A 16,286-nucleotide genomic window follows, 5' to 3' on the forward strand; every position below is an offset into this window, starting at 1 on the left:
TCCAGAATTGGTCAAAGCAATGCAGAATTAGCTTAAATTATGCATTCTCTACTATTCAGTCAGGCACCAAATCTTTGCTAACACCTTTTAATTGTTGAGCTTATTCTCACCACTAAAGTTTGTTAAAAATGTGAGAGGCATTAAAAGGAATCCTGCATTGAAAGAAACCTTAAATGACCCTCTTGGCTCTCGTAAAGCTAGGCTGCGAGGGAGGAGGACGTGTTTCCGTGTCTGAGTCATTGTGTACATCCTCAGTATAAGGATCCAGAGGTTTAGGCCAACCAGACTTCCCTACAAAACTCTTATAATTGGAGGAAACTTGATTTTAGCCGTTGAACAGTAATTACCCAAAGGGGAATCCTGATGATGAGTCACCAGAGGAACGAACACATGCAAAATCACAGACTAAAAGTTGAACAAGCCTCTTATTATAAACGAATCTTATGATCACTGCTAACCACATTGTTTGTCCATAGTATCTTGGCAACAGTGAGGCTATTTAAAGTATACGTTTTTTTCTCAACCTTAAATTATGAAATGGCATATTTTCCCAGAGCATTATAGGGTAGTTTTTTTATTATTGGAAAAGCAACAAACTGCACATTTTTAACTATGAAACAGACATTTACTGAAAACAGTGTAAACTTTGTTTTAATATAGTAACGTTAATTGCAGTAACTGCATTTAGTCAGAAATATTATATAATAATTTTATATGATACATAATCTGTTTTATTCAAACCATGTTTACATTGATTCTGATTTTATTTTAACGAAATATGAAAGTTGTAGTTATAGTTTCCAAATATGTTTAGTCTGTTACTCTGTTTTCTATAATAATTAGTGCTGGGCAACAATTAATTGCAATTAAACGCATCCAAAATAAAGGTTTGTGTTTAAATAATATATGTGTGTACTGTATAAATATATACATGCATGTGTGTGTATTTATATATACAAAATAATTATACACCGCACACATATATTATGTAAACTGAACTTTTATTTTGGATGCGATTAATCGTTGTCCAGCACTAATATGACAGTAGTTTCTAAATATTTTTTAGGGCCTTTCACACCAAGGACTATAATTATAACAATAACAATAAAGATATAGTTCTAATTGTTCTAAATATAAAATAATAGCAGAGTCCACACCACAACTATAATGATAACGGCATAGAGAAACGATATAGTTGGGCATAGCATTAGCATAGTATAGCATTTAAATCAGCAGATAAAAAAAACTGCAGCATGCACTTAGAATAAACAGAACGATATCATCCGCTGGTGTGGATGCTAAACGTTCTTGGTGTGAACGGGCCTTTTGTCTAATATTTTTATATGATAATACATCATTTGTTTTATTGAAACTATATTGTTTTCCTTTGCTCCATCAGATCTCCGATATCCAGGTGAATGGTCAGTCAGATGATATGACCGCCAAGGAGAAGCTTCTCTTGTGGTCTCAGCGGATGGTGGAGGGCTACCATGGCCTACGGTGTGATAACTTCACCACCAGCTGGAAAGATGGCAGGCTCTTCAACGCCATCATCCATAAACACAGGTAGAACCTTCTTGTAAACAGAGAAAAAGTTCTTGGAACTGAGGCTTAGCATTTAGAACACATTCTCAGGACACATTAAACCACGATGCTCATATGAAAAAGGCAGATTTCTGAGGCAAAACTCCAAAAATAGTTTATAAAGTGATCTTAGTTCTTGAGAAATGACAAATACGCTTGTATCTCAGGGCTGTTTATGCATTTTCATCTCCAGACTTGCTTGCTGTATTTGCCATGTCAATCACAGACCCCTTCTGCTCCTTGCCGGGTCTATAATTTATGCTTTAATTCCTGGCTTTTACCAAGTGATGTTTGACAAGAAACAAGATTAGTCATGCCATACTTAAAGGAATTCACCTGTTTGCACACTTAGCCATCACACATGGGATTCAAAAAATGTCATGCAATATCTTTAGAATTGCTGACCTATTGCAGCCTTCATACAAATACCTCTTAACCACATCAAATTCGGTTGAGTTTACGTAACATTTTGCAGGATTAAGTTCAGGTATGTTCCAATTGGCGCTGATAAATAGAATTCAAAAATAGAATCCTGTGATTAGGGCGTGTTGAATCTAATAGGATCCCCAGAGGGTGTGTTTTTCACATTCAGCTGCATAGCTCAGGTTCACCCTACACTACCAGACACAGATGGCTCTTGAGATTTGAGCAAATAAGGAGCGGTTTGTCTTCCCTCTCGCCTGCAACTTAAACGTTCTGATATACAGATTACTATTTGAACGGCACTGGGACAGTAAACGGAACATGTGGAGTGCAGTTGAAGCTCTCAAAGCTTGATGCGTGACATAAGATGGAGGGTGTTTTCACTGAGGAACGACTTTGCTAACCGTTGACTGGATAGTGAATCGCATTGGGAAAGAATACTCGTCTGCTCCCTGTGTGAATCCACACGTTTAAAAAAAAAAAAAGGGAAATTGAATCCAACACAATGTTCAATCTCAAGAAGAAGTTCCGCTCCAAGAAGAGTCGCAGCAGCTCGTCCAGCCACGGATCCGTCAGTGACCTGGAGGACCGAGTGGTCATGCTGTGTGAAGATGTGCCGTCAGAGGCTTCTTTCGATTCGGGCCAGGGGTCCATCAGCCCTGGTGCCTGCTCAAGTGGTGGATCCCAAAGCGGAGATCTTGAACATGTCATGGAGCAAAGTAGAGACGGGTTTTCTTACAGGAAGGTGTTTGTCTCAGATGCCGAGCTTCCCTGGGGCCAGCCATGCTACCTGCTCTCCCAGACAGTCAAACAGTCGTATGAATGCTTTGGTTTTATTCGTTGCATTGAAACGAGAGAGCAAAGCAATTCTGCGGCTGCCATTGACTTTGTAGCTTTAGCAATTGAACTGATACTCTCAGTTCCTGCGCTTAATTCCTAGTAATTGTGTGCGCATAATTTCAGAAAGTTAGCGAGTGCACACTATAAAATGATTTTGTTTTGCTAGACTTTCAGGTTTTCATGTTCCTAAGAGGCTGCAGAGCATGTGTGTGTATGTATTTTTACAGTAATTGTTTTTTTGGCGCCTTGCAGTGATTGCTGTTGAGTGAGTACTTAGTCACATAAGACAGAGGCTTTTTTTTCAAATCCCGTGAAGAGAAATCCATCTTGCCTTCACCTGCCCAGGCACTGGCACAAATGTTTACATAGCCTCCAGGTTTGGCCAAGCAGTGTGCAGTTAAATAATGATCTGCAAGTATGCGTCCAAATGAGATCCGGATGAAATTTCCATTTTAAAGCCTCACAATTCCTACGGGTTGGATTTTTTTTTGCTAAAATGGAAAGTATTTCTTTAAACAAAGCAGACATTAAAATGCAAAATAATAGACAAAATAAGGAGAATCTGTGTTAAAATTAGATTTAGATTTCCAATCATGTTTTTTTTTTTTCTTTCTATAGTCATCTTTTTTTCAGTGTCCCCCTTTAACTGTATTTTGTGAATTCTCTCTTTCATTCTAGGCCGAATTTGATCGACATGAATAAGGTGTTCAAACAGACCAACCTGGAGAATTTGGAGCAGGCCTTCAGCATAGCAGAGAGAGACATGGGCGTCACACGCCTGCTGGATCCTGAAGGTAAACAAAGGGGGAAGATCCCTCTGGATTCTCATTCAAAGAATTTTCTTTCATTCTTCTCTTTCATTGATAACTATAGTAGATCTTAGAGAATCTTAGGGTGTATTCACACCTGCCTTGTTTGGTTCGATTGAATCGAACTCTAGTTCGTTTCCCCCCTTGGTGCGGACCTTTTGGGCAGGTGTGAATACAGCAATCGAACTCGGGTGCGGACCAAACAACCGAACCGAGACCCAGCTGAAGAGGTGGTCTCGGTACGGTTCCAAACGAACTCTGGTACGGTTCGTTTACGGTATGAACATGAACCGACCCAACTGCAAGAAAGCACTGCGCCTTTAAGTTAACAGGCTTCCGTAGTCGGAGATTTTGGCATAATGGTTTGTGTTATTGTTGTTCAAGTGCGAAAGAGAATTCCATTCCGGGGCGCTGTCTGGCCACACGAAACTGTTGCGCGTCTTTCTGCGCGCCGTGTGTGCGTCATTGGAATGGAATGAATGAATGAGTGTGTGCATCAGTACATTCACATACAGAGCGTTCTCTTTAGTCTAATCGCGCATAGATGCAAAAAAAGCTTTTTCAGTTCATATAATGTAACGATAGTTACAATAGGCTACAAGGATGATGCTGCGTTAAACTGGACAAACTTAATCGCAAGCGTTAACATTGACAGCACTTGTTAGCAGTATATAATTGGAATTGGTGGTTGAGGAGATTCCCCCTTCTATGTGAAGCGCTTTGAGTGCCTAGAACATAGGCGTCGATTTCGGTGGGGATGGTGGGTACGCGTCCCCACCAGATTTCGTCATGAGTCATTTTGTACCCACCACTCTTGGAAACATTGAGGCACGGATGTACCTAATAAAAATAAAACATCTCCAGTTAACTAGCAGAGCATTCATTTAGTTCGCTCTTAAATAAGAGATCTAGCGCTAAAATGTTTTGTTTTTTAACTCAAGCTGAGCGCTCTTGTCCGCTGCTATCAGTGTCGTGGATACAGTGTTCTCTGTGGCTCGCGCACAGCCTTCAATCGGACGCGCACTTCAATGTATCGCCGTTGCGGAGAGACTCTCTATATATTCATTCCGGTGAAATTACAAAATAAAATGCACACAAACGTGTTCCTGGCTGCTTGATATAGACTGTAACCACTGATGAACATATTCAGTTTTGAGAGGAAAAAAACTATACCGAGGGCGGTTTAGAACCCGTAACCTCTGACACTCTTTGCAAAAGATCTACCATTAGACCATTTAAGAACTCAAACATAAATTTGCGGATTGATGCATTTATTTACGGGTTAAACAGGCTGCAGAGTTTGTACCCAGCACTTTTGAAAATGCACTTCCGAATGCGTCTCTTTCCCCACCACATTTAAAACCAAACTGACGCCCGTGGCCTAGAAAAGCGCTATATAAATGTAATGAATTATTATTATTATTATTATATACAATAAGAATCTCATTATTTGAATCTGTGAACATAGCCCCTCTCTATGAATGAAAACTTTATACCTTATCCGTCTTCTGCGCAGTGTCTTCATATTGCGTTTGTACAGAATAACACAAAATTAGTAAAATAACAAATATTGCAGTACGAAATATCTCCATGCTGAGCCTTTTTTGCACTTCCTGATTTCCCTACTTGAGAATCCTTGTCCAATGAATGAACGACCTTAGCACACGTGTGGTTTTGTTTACAAATTTTGGTTCACTTGCAAAAAGAGCAGTGTGAAAGCGAACCGTACCAAAAAAAAAACAAAAAAAAAAATTTTGGTCCGGACCAAAGCAAGTGAACTATCGGACTTTGCTGGTGTGAATACACCCTTAGTGGATTTAATGGACTTGTAAAATATTTTCTTTTAGCCTGTGTAACAGTTGTAATAGTTAAGTGATTTTTCTTAACATTTTTGCTGATGTTGAGTTCACTACTGTTCAAAAGGATTGGTTTTTATAAAGCAAGCTTTAAAATGATCAAAAGTGACAGTAAAGTTGGCGCCGATAGCCTTGTGGGCAAGTGCGCCAACATGTAGCGCCGTTGCGCTTCGGGCGACCCGAGTTCGAGTCCTGGCTCATGGACCTTTCCCGATCCCGTCCCTCCTCTCTCTATCCCACCTCGCTTCCTGTCTAACTACTGTCCAATCCAATTTTTAATTGTTTCCACAAAACTATTGAGCAGCGCAACAGTCTACAACATTGATAATAGTAAGAAATGTTTCTTGAGCAGCAAATCAGCATATTAGAATGATTTCTGAAGAATCATGTGACACTTTATGGCTGCTGAAAATTCAGGAATAAATTTCATTTTAAATTATAATAAAATGAAAAACAGTTATTTAAAATTGTGAAAATATTTCACAATAATACTGTATGATCAAATAAATGCAGCCATGGTGTGCATAAGAAACTTCTTTCAAAAACATTTAAAAATGTTACAGACCCCAAACTTTCGAACGATAGTGTACATAATGACGGTAGTTTATTTTCCGTTTTTGCAGATGTGGACGTCCCACACCCAGACGAAAAGTCCATCATCACGTATGTGTCTTCTTTGTATGATGTCATGCCAAGGGTTCCTGACGCTCGTGATGGAGTCCAGGCCAATGTGGGTTTTGAAAATATAATTTTGTATATATAATTATAATTAAATATAATATGATGGGCCATTGATATTGTTATCTTTGATCTATACAGGAGTTGGAGTTGCGCTGGCAGGAGTATTACGAGCTGGTGACCATGTTACTCCAGTGGATCAGGCATCACATTATCGTGTTTGAGGAACGCAAGTTCCCTTCCAGCTATGAGGAGATTGAGGTTAGTGCCATGCTCCTTAGGTTTAATGATCATATATGTGCATATATACATGTGTAATTATGATTTGGTGCAGTAATTCACTATTCTTTACCAGCTAGAAGTGTTGTAAAATGTATAAAATAGCTATTATGTCACATAACCTTAATCGAGTGTTATTTTGTGACCATAAATGCATATGTTTGTACTACAGAAAAGCATCCGAAACAATTTTTAAAAAGATTGTAAATTATGGAATGAGCATTTTCCCTTCTGTTGTAGGTTCTTTGGCGTCAGTTTCTGAAGTTCAAGGAGTCTGAACTACCAGCCAAAGAGACTGACAAAAATCGCACCAAGCACATTTACAAGTCTTTTGAGGTAAATTTAATTTGTCACAGTAGTAATTGCCTTTTAAACAAGCATGTAGTGCAGTACTTTAGGGCTTTTACATGAGTTTTCTTAACATGTTTTTACCAAGATTTGACTTTATGTATGGGGTTTGTTTGGCACCAGGGTGCTGTGCAGGCGGGTCAGGTCAAGGTTCCCCCCAGTTACCACCCAATTGATGTGGAGAAGGAATGGGGCCGTCTGCATGTGGCCATTTTGGAACGAGAGAAACTATTGCGTTCAGAGTTTGAACGGTGAGAAATCTGTATAATAACTTCTCATGGCTATTCTTTGTTTGGACAATATGTGCAGTTATTCATTCGAATAATCCAGACAATTTACAGGGGTATTTTGCTATAATACTGTGGTTCAAAAAGTAAACTAAAGAAGTAAAAATGTATGATGATATTGTGTTTAGATTTTACAGATGTTTTTAAGAGAATCTAAGCAGTTTTAGTTATCTCATTCAAGCTACTGTACCTTGCAAGAAAAAAAATCAATTGACTTGCCCTAACAAGAAACTTCCACTATACCAATTGATAATTGTCAAATCTTGAACAATAATAAAAAAAATGTGGAAGGACTCAACTTTACTTTTAAAATCATTCGTTTTTTTTAATTGAATTATTTTTAATTTTAATTTTTTGTTCTAAAAGCATGGACCTTTCATTGCAGTTAAAGGGATAGTTCACCCAAAAATGAAAATTCTGTCATCATTTATTCACCCTCAAGTTGTTCCAAACCTGTATGAATTTCTTTCTGCTATTGAACACAAAAGAAGATATTTTGAAGAATATGGGTAACCAAACAGTTGATGGGTCCCATTGACTTGCAAAGTATGAAAAAAAAAATGTCAACTGACATTCTTCAAAATATCTTATTTTGTGTTCATCATCAGACAAAATTCATACAGGTTTGAAACAACTTGAGGGTGAGTAAATTAAAAAAATTGTGGGACTCTCCCTTTAAGATGATTTTTTTCATCAAAATAAAAGCATTTTTATTGTTATTAAATAGCATTTAGCTCAAGAAACAGGGCGTCACTTTTAAAAAGATTTGTCACAAGACAGACTCGCTGCTGCTCTGCAGAATGTTTATGAGCCTTATCAGTTACAGCAGCACTTCTTAACATCAATAGCTGATTCTGTGCGACTTCACTCTGAAAAATCCTCTCTGGACTGTGATTTAGCATTATTAGGATTATTAGCCATGGCCTTTATGAATGACAGCCATGGACTGGAGTACCTGCTCCGTGAGAGGAGGGTGTGAGTGATTCAGCTGATGTTTTTTTCCGATTGATTGAACATTGAATGCCTGTAAAGTCTGAATATTGTTTTGTGTAGCCTTTGCCCAGTCATTTTATTCTTAATATTTTGCTTGTAGTGAGTATATAAAGAGTATTTGTGTGTCTGTTACATGTACAGGCTGGAGCGTCTGCAGAGAATAGTCGGTAAGGTGCAAATGGAGTCAGGTGTGTGCGAGGAACAGCTCAACCAGGTGGAAACGGTGTTACAAACGGTGAGATTGAAAGCCATTTTATTCCTTTATTTGAATCCAAAGACCCAATAGCTTTTGAGCAGGTAAACCTGCATTATTTGTAAGCAAATTGCTTTAATTTAACTTTGCTTTTATTGCAGGACATACGTCTGCTGGGTGCGGGAAAACCTATCCAGCACTCGTCTGAGATAGAGGCAGATCTGAACAAGGCTGAAAACATGATCCGATACCTTTTTAATGATGTGCAATTACTTAAAGATGGGCGCCACCTTCAGGCAGAACAGATGTACAGGCGGTTAGTATGATATTCTACTGTCATAACCTAAAGAAATACAGTGACAGCTAGAAAGAACTATATTGTTTTTGCTTAGTACTAGTCTTTAGGTTTGAATGCAATGCTCATCAACCAAAAATGTGAATATTGTACGTTATTTATTTACATAGGATAAACATACTTTGAAATGTTACATTTTTTTAAGAAAGTTAACTCCTTTACATAATTCTTGCTTTAATTTATAAGAGACTATTTTCTGTTATAATGTTTTACAGAAAATATGTGTTAAAAACTATTTGTAATGGTTAATTAACAATTATTAATAATATTATCTATAATAATATCTATATATCTAATAATATTTATAATAATTAAAATCTTATTTATTCTCATAGCAGCTTTGTAACTGTCCTCTCTTGGCTCTTTCAGGGTGTACCGTCTCCATGAGCGTCTGGTAAACCTGCGCAGTGAGTTTAATCTGCGTCTGAAGTCTGGCGTGACGGTGTCGCAGGTGCCCATGACCCAGATGTCCATGTCCCAGACCTCCCACGTCCAAACTTTACAGCAGTCTCCGCAGCGCGTAAAACCTGAGCTCGACGAAGTCACTCTCAAGTACATTCAGGACCTCTTGTCCTGGGTGGAGGAGAACCAGAGGCGCATTGATGGTGCGGAGTGGGGCGAAGATCTGCCCACTGTGGAGTCTCAACTCGGTAGCCATCGTGGCCTTCATCAGTCAATCGAGGAATTCAAATACAAGATTGACCGTGCACGGGCTGATGAGGTAATAAATAGTTATGTAGTACTTAAAATTGTCCATTGTACACTTTTGTAGCATTTATTGTGTTCCCTGAGGTCAACTAGATTTCTTGCACCGTAATTTTGTGGTTGTGATGTTTTTGCTACAGTATCTTTAAAATTTTTAAATGTAAATTACCTCTGTTCTGATTGGCTAATTTATTTTCTTGTGAAATGAGGAACAATAGCATCGAGTGATACATACTGGATACTAGAGTACAAACAATACTGTTGTCAATAAATCATACATGCTTTATTAAACAGTATTAATAATTCAAATTGTTTATTAAACTCTGAATATGAGTTAAGAATGGCTAAGACTACAATGAATGTTATATGAAAACCCAACATTATTTTCTCTCCTCTCAGAATCAGTTGACTCCATTCAGTAAGGGAGCTTATCGAGAATACTTGGGCAAACTGGACCTTCAATATGCCAAACTGCTGGTACGCTCTTAAATCTAGAACTAATACACACTGATCACTTTGTTGAATCTTAATTATGGATTCTAAAATATATTTGTTGCAAACCCAATACCACAAAGCCTGATGAAATAGAAATTTATGAGTTGGTTGTTGTTCCTCCTCAGAACTCGTCCAAGTCACGCCTGCGGAATCTAGATCAGCTGCACGCTTTTGTTGTGGCCGCCACAAAAGAGCTGATGTGGCTGAACGAAAAAGAAGAGGAGGAAGTGAACTATGATTGGAGTGATCGAAACTCCAACATGACCGCCAAAAAGGACAACTATTCTGTAAGGCCACCAACACTTTTGAACATGATTCCACCAGCACTAAATTTATAGGTGGAATCATGTTCATGTTTTAATTGTAGAGAATCCTCTGAAATCATTTAATTGCATTTGGCAATGACAGTGAATGCTGCTGTGCTGTCTTGTAGGGTTTGATGCGAGATCTTGAACATAGAGAGAAGAGAGTGAACAATGTCCAGATGACCGGAGACAAACTCTTGAAAGATGGCCATCCTGCCAGGAAGACTGTGGAGGTGCACAATTTTACATTTAATAATTTGTGCATGTGTTTACCTTGGGCTTGCTTATTCGGGGACACTTAATATCCAGCAATATTACTGATTTAACTGCACTGACACTATCAGATGAAAACAAAACTACAGCTGAATAACGACACTATTGTCTTCTGTCGAGCTGCAAATAGCTAAAATGAACTTGCTTCATAATGGATGAATTTTACACAGTTATTGAACTAAAGTAAATCATCAAATTGATATATTAGGAGAGAATTGTTTGAAACTCCAACTGTTTGTATTCTATTTCTCTGTAGGCTTTCACTGCAGCTCTTCAGACTCAGTGGAGCTGGATCCTTCAGCTGTGCTGTTGCATTGAGACTCATCTGAAAGAAAACACCGCCTACTTCCAGGTACATACAACAAACACGTATGCTTGTAAACAGTGGGTTTGCAGTTCACATCCAAGTAGACAGCCAAATAGATTTACTTCATCAGAATTATTTTGATCTCCAAAACGTCTGTTCTACAGTTCTTCTCAGATGTTAAAGAGGCTGAAGAAAGGATGAAGAAGATGGAGGACACGATGAAGAAGAAATATGTGTGTGACCGCTCAATCACGGTTACACGGCTAGAGGATCTGCTACAAGATGCAGTGGTGGGTGTTAATATGAGTGGAATTTTACAACCCTGTATATACCAAAATGTACATGAACTTTTTATTTGACCATTAATTTTCATTGAGACCTTCTGTCTGAAATCAAATTCTTCCCTACTGTATAGTATGTGTAAAACAGTATGTCAGAATACATAGTAGGTGAAAATTACACAGATGACCTACTACTTCCGTTGAGATTCTGAAGTGCACATTTGATAAACACTTTACTATCCCATAAGGGCTCCGGGAGAGGAGTTGTGAATCGATGCTGTAGGTCACATGATAGCAGTACGTCAATGCTTATGCTTGTAATCACTGGGTTTGTAGTTCACATCCAAGTGACATTTACTTGAATCAGTTTATACTCTCTATTTCAATTAGTTGATTAACTCAATTCAGTGCTTCGTTTGAGTCGTAAAATTATTAACGCATTTGACGCACCCGCCTCGCCCCAGATCTACGTAGTTCATCTTACATTTCATAAAGTTGATTGGTTACAAACATGAAACAACTCACTGCATGATGTAGCCTATAGAATGCGGTTATAATGACCCTAAAATTAAAGATATCAAGGCAAAAAGGCCCCTATATGAATTTTTGTCTCGTATTTATGTCATGATAAAATTAAGCGATATCACACAAGTGCTGTTTTTGTCCTGAATAGCACGAGTGCAAATGTGATATTGATTTTATACAACAGTTCAATAAATAAGAAGTTAATATTGTGTTATATTTTAGACACAGTATTGTCTGCTTTTCCTCAATTTTTACAATGAAAATATTACCTATAAATCCAGAGCAGAACTGTTGTGCATATCTGAGCAACACACAGTGGTGCATCATTTCTGAATGAATCTCCGTTTTAAGCGAATCATTCAGGTGAACCAATGATTCAATGGCACATTCATAAAAAAACCTGTTTGAAATACCCTTAAATAGGGCACTATTTGAGGCGACAGACATTTGTAGTGCTGTCCGAAACCATAGTGGACGTTATTGAGTGCACTCATTCAATCCCACAATGCACAGCAATAGCAAGTGTACAACCGTTCACGCCGAATGAATTCCCCCGTTTCGCCAGAAGATGGTGCCCGCAGCTAAAACAGCCATCCATCTATTTTCCAAACCGATGGTCCAATGTGGATACAGCATTATATTATATAAGTGTAAATTCCTTTTTACTTGATTATTACATTTTTTATTTCAGGTTTATACATGCTCGCTCCCATGTCAGAGTTACTACTGGAGCTGCCAGTTTGCTAAGTTTCAAATGATTATTAAACAGCAAGCACAAACTATGCAAAAGCTGCAGTGCACTCAGTGTCCGAATTCACTAACTTATTTTCATTCACTCCCTCAAGTAGACTATATTAGTGTAGTAATGTAGGGAATAGTGAATGAGGGTACAGGGGGCGATTTCGACATAGCCAAAGAGAGCCATTTACCGGTACTTGAATCCGCCGTTTGAACGAATCGAATGAATGAATGTCTCAATGACTTGGTCATTTAGACGTTTACCGCCTCTTATTTAGAGTATCATCTCATTAAAAAAATTATTTCATATTTCCATATTAATAAAAAACCCATTACAGTTCACCCAAAAATGTAAATTTTGTCATTGTTTACTCAACCTAATGGCCGTTAAAGCCTAAAAGTATGTGTGTAATAAATTCTATGTTGAATCAAATAAAAAAAATCTTCTTTTTGTAATGTCTATTTGATGCTTCTCTCATTTAACACCATAATGACTTTAAATGATCTTTTGTGGGTAACATTTAATTTGATGTGCGATTAATTCGATTAATTAATCGCCACATCATGTAATTAATTAGATTAAAATTTGTATGAGATCCATCTGTTCACACTGAGGACAATTGAGAGACTAAAACGGAACTATTATGAAAGTGAAACATACACTGATTCTCCAGAAGAAAACACGATGCATTAAGAGCCGGGGGTGAAAACTTTTATTTTGTCTTGTGGACTACATAAACATCTTTTATGTAAGATATAAAGATGTAAGATGTATTATATCTTATTCAAGACAGTACTAAATCAAAAATTTAAATGCGTTTTGTATGATCCCTTTTATTTTGTTAGAATAATAAATATTTTGCAGATTCTGCAAGGTGTATGTAAACTTTTGATCACGCCTGTATTTACATAGATAGATATATACATACATACATATGCAAATTTGTCTCTCTGGCCATCAGGAGGAAAAAGAACAGCTAAATGAATTCAAGACACACCTGGAGGGTCTCAACCGGAGAGCTAAGACCATTATCCAGCTCAAGCCGAGGAACACCGCTCACCCCGTCAAGGGCAAATTACCCATTCAGGCTGTTTGTGACTTCAAACAAATGGAGGTAAAGCAGAGACACTGAGTCACTTGTTTTTTTGCGTGTGTGTATGTGTGTACATGGGTAATAAAATTAACTTATTCCTAGGGGCTTAATTAAGAACACACAAACAGCTTGTGTGTTTATTTGCTTTCCTATATTCCAGTCCCTCTTTTTCAAAAAATGGTTGAAGAAGTCACATGTGTGATCATGCTCTTGCTCAACATGGGTGTAATTTGTGTGAAGCATGAATATCTTGCTATTACACTGGCTCAGCCATTAGCCTCACCCATTAATTAGTTCTTGCTCTTAGTCACCTCAATTATATTATCAAATACACAATGCAATCCATTAGGGGTGGAACGGTACATGTATTCGTATCGAACCGAATCGGTACGGGCGTCACGGTTCGGTGCACGAATTTACACGGAGAATACACGGTATAAAATAAAAAAAACTCGCGTGCAAATTAATGTAATGCGGAACTACTGTTAGATACGCGGGTTCTTTAGGGACACATAATCATCTGTAGCATCGGCTTAGCTCTGAACGCGCGTTCACTTCAAACGTTGGCTTTATACGCGCGTCCTATTCGCTTGGACTAGCCTCGAACTAGACGCGAATTTGACGCTCTATTCGCGTTTGGTGTGACCGTGACCGCATAATGAACAGGCTACAATGTCAATATTGCAATGGTGGAGTGTGTGTGTTTGTGTGTGTGTGTGTGTGTGAGAGAGAGAGAGGTGCGCGGGCGCGATCGAACTGGGTGAGTGTGAGAGAGAGAGAGAGAGAGAGAGAGAGAGAGAGAGAGGCGCGCGATCGAACAGTGGAAACAAAAAACATACTCCGTCATTTTGTTCATACAGATCATTAAACCTGCAAAGTGTTCACTTATATTTGTGTACACTCGCAATAAAACACAACATTGTGCTTTTGTCACACTGTAAACTGTTGTCAAACTGTAATCTACAACTGTCACCCAACCAAAATCACACACACACACACACACACACACACACTGTTTTAAAAGCAAAACATATTTATCCAACTCCATTTCAAAACAGTCTGTGGGTCCCATCTTTTGGACATTCGTCATTGGTTTTCATTTCTTGTCCTCGGAGCACTAATCTTACACATTCTACATTCATTAAAAAAAGAAAATTGAATGTTTTTAATGGTAGTATTATTTTATACATGCAGAAATCAATTATTTATAATTCAGATGAGAATAATGTTACATTGTCAATTCATAATGTTAATTAAAATTAAGGAAAACAAATATATTGATCTGAAATATAGCAAAATAATTTTTAATTAATAGTACAATTACCAAACATATCGCAAGGTCTTTTTGTCTTTTTATTAATTTAATTAATAAACTAATTATATAAAACTATTGTCAGTGCATAAACTGGTTCTATGCCTCTATTAATAAAACTTATTTTAAAAATACAATGCCTTCTGCATTTTTGTTTTGCTTTTCCCTCCATTGTACCGAAATCGTACCGAACCGTGATGTCTGAACCGAGGTATGAACCGAACTGTGACTTCTGTGTACCGTTCCACCCCTACAATCCATTATTACCGTAAACACTTCAAACTTAATTAACATCCTTCATTTTTTTGGCCCAGATCACGGTACACAAAGGAGACGAGTGTGCCCTGGTGAACAACTCCCAACCGTACAATTGGACAGTGCGAAACTCCAGTGGAAATGAAGCCACAGTACCATCCATCTGTTTCATTGTCCCTCCCACCAACAACGAAGCTATGGATGTCAGCTCTGGGTAACACAGTACAGCCTAATACTAGTGCACAAGACTAACCTCACTTGACTTCCCTTCCTTCAGTTGGCAGCACATTCAGATTCCACATACTTTTATCTATCTCTGTCTTTGACATCTGGGAGGAGAGATGTGTGGTTTTCTTGTGATGTTGCAATATAAACCAAATCTTTCTGTTTAGTGTTTGGCTTTCCATCTTATCCTTTGATTTGTTTTTAACCTCAGTATGGATGCGAGTCTGCAGAGGCTGATGGTTCTTTGGCAAAGGCTGCATGTTGATATGAAGAGCCTGCTGTCCTGGCAGTACTACATGCGAGATATCCTGCTTATCAACTCCTGGAATTTCATCATGGTAACTAGCACTCACACCCCTTTTTAGATACGTTCAAAGACTTGATAAAAAATAGTAGAACCCAGGAAGGATGCACCTATATTAAAAGGCTGGTGCAAATAATTAAAAATAAATGAATGGCCTATACAAAAATCCGTTATCATTTTGTGTAAATAATTGAAAAAGAAAATCAGTCCTTTTAAAAAATACAGTATGAAAAAGGAATACACTACCATTCAAAAGTGAAAAATGACGAGACTTTTACATTGTTAGAAAAACTTTCTATTTCAAATACATGCTGTAATTTTGAGCTTACTAATCATCAGACAGAGAAAAAAAGTGTCACATTTCAACAACAATATTACACTGCACAACAATTTTTAGCATTGATAATAAAAAGAAAAGTTTCTTAAGCACCAAATCAGCATATTAGAATAATTTATGAAGGATAATGTGACACTAGGTAGATCAGGGTAATGGCTGCTGAAATTTTGAATTGTAATGATATTTCACAATATTAATGTTTTTGCTGTGTGTTTGATGTAATAAATGCAGCCTTGGTGAGCATAAGAGTCTTCTTTCAAAAACATAAAAGGTAGTGCATTCATTTTGAGTTTTGCTAAAGCTTACATTTAACAGTGTTAATAAATTATTATCAGTGTTTTTTAACTTTACCTTTAAGTAAGCATTATTTGCTACAAAAGTCTAAATGTAAAAACATTTTAACATGCACAATTAAATATTTAGTATCAGCCAATATAAGTCTAATATCAATTGCTACGATAAATATAATCTCTAATATTGTCTTA

The 16,286-nt window shown here is 37.6% G+C and overlaps 1 protein-coding gene across 1 annotated transcript in view; it reads left to right on the plus strand.

The window, feature by feature from the left end:
• LOC130085113 (epiplakin-like) overlaps positions 1-16,286 on the plus strand; it is a 144,765-nt gene that overhangs the window by 82,677 nt on the left and 45,802 nt on the right. The window contains exons 9-25 of the mRNA XM_056250686.1: positions 1,400-1,566; positions 3,526-3,641; positions 6,136-6,242; positions 6,332-6,451; positions 6,710-6,805; positions 6,941-7,068; positions 8,239-8,332; positions 8,452-8,606; positions 9,015-9,366; positions 9,750-9,827; positions 9,971-10,132; positions 10,279-10,383; positions 10,680-10,775; positions 10,895-11,020; positions 13,237-13,389; positions 14,995-15,149; positions 15,372-15,498. Of these exons, the coding sequence (XP_056106661.1) occupies positions 1,400-1,566; positions 3,526-3,641; positions 6,136-6,242; positions 6,332-6,451; positions 6,710-6,805; positions 6,941-7,068; positions 8,239-8,332; positions 8,452-8,606; positions 9,015-9,366; positions 9,750-9,827; positions 9,971-10,132; positions 10,279-10,383; positions 10,680-10,775; positions 10,895-11,020; positions 13,237-13,389; positions 14,995-15,149; positions 15,372-15,498 (2,337 nt within the window). The remainder of the gene's footprint in view (positions 1-1,399; positions 1,567-3,525; positions 3,642-6,135; positions 6,243-6,331; positions 6,452-6,709; positions 6,806-6,940; positions 7,069-8,238; positions 8,333-8,451; positions 8,607-9,014; positions 9,367-9,749; positions 9,828-9,970; positions 10,133-10,278; positions 10,384-10,679; positions 10,776-10,894; positions 11,021-13,236; positions 13,390-14,994; positions 15,150-15,371; positions 15,499-16,286) is intronic.

Source organism: Rhinichthys klamathensis, unplaced genomic scaffold (assembly GCF_029890125.1).
Source record: "Rhinichthys klamathensis goyatoka isolate OS25496 unplaced genomic scaffold, OSU_Roscu_1.1 h1tg000073l_1, whole genome shotgun sequence".
Taxonomy (NCBI): Eukaryota; Metazoa; Chordata; class Actinopteri; order Cypriniformes; family Leuciscidae; genus Rhinichthys; species Rhinichthys klamathensis.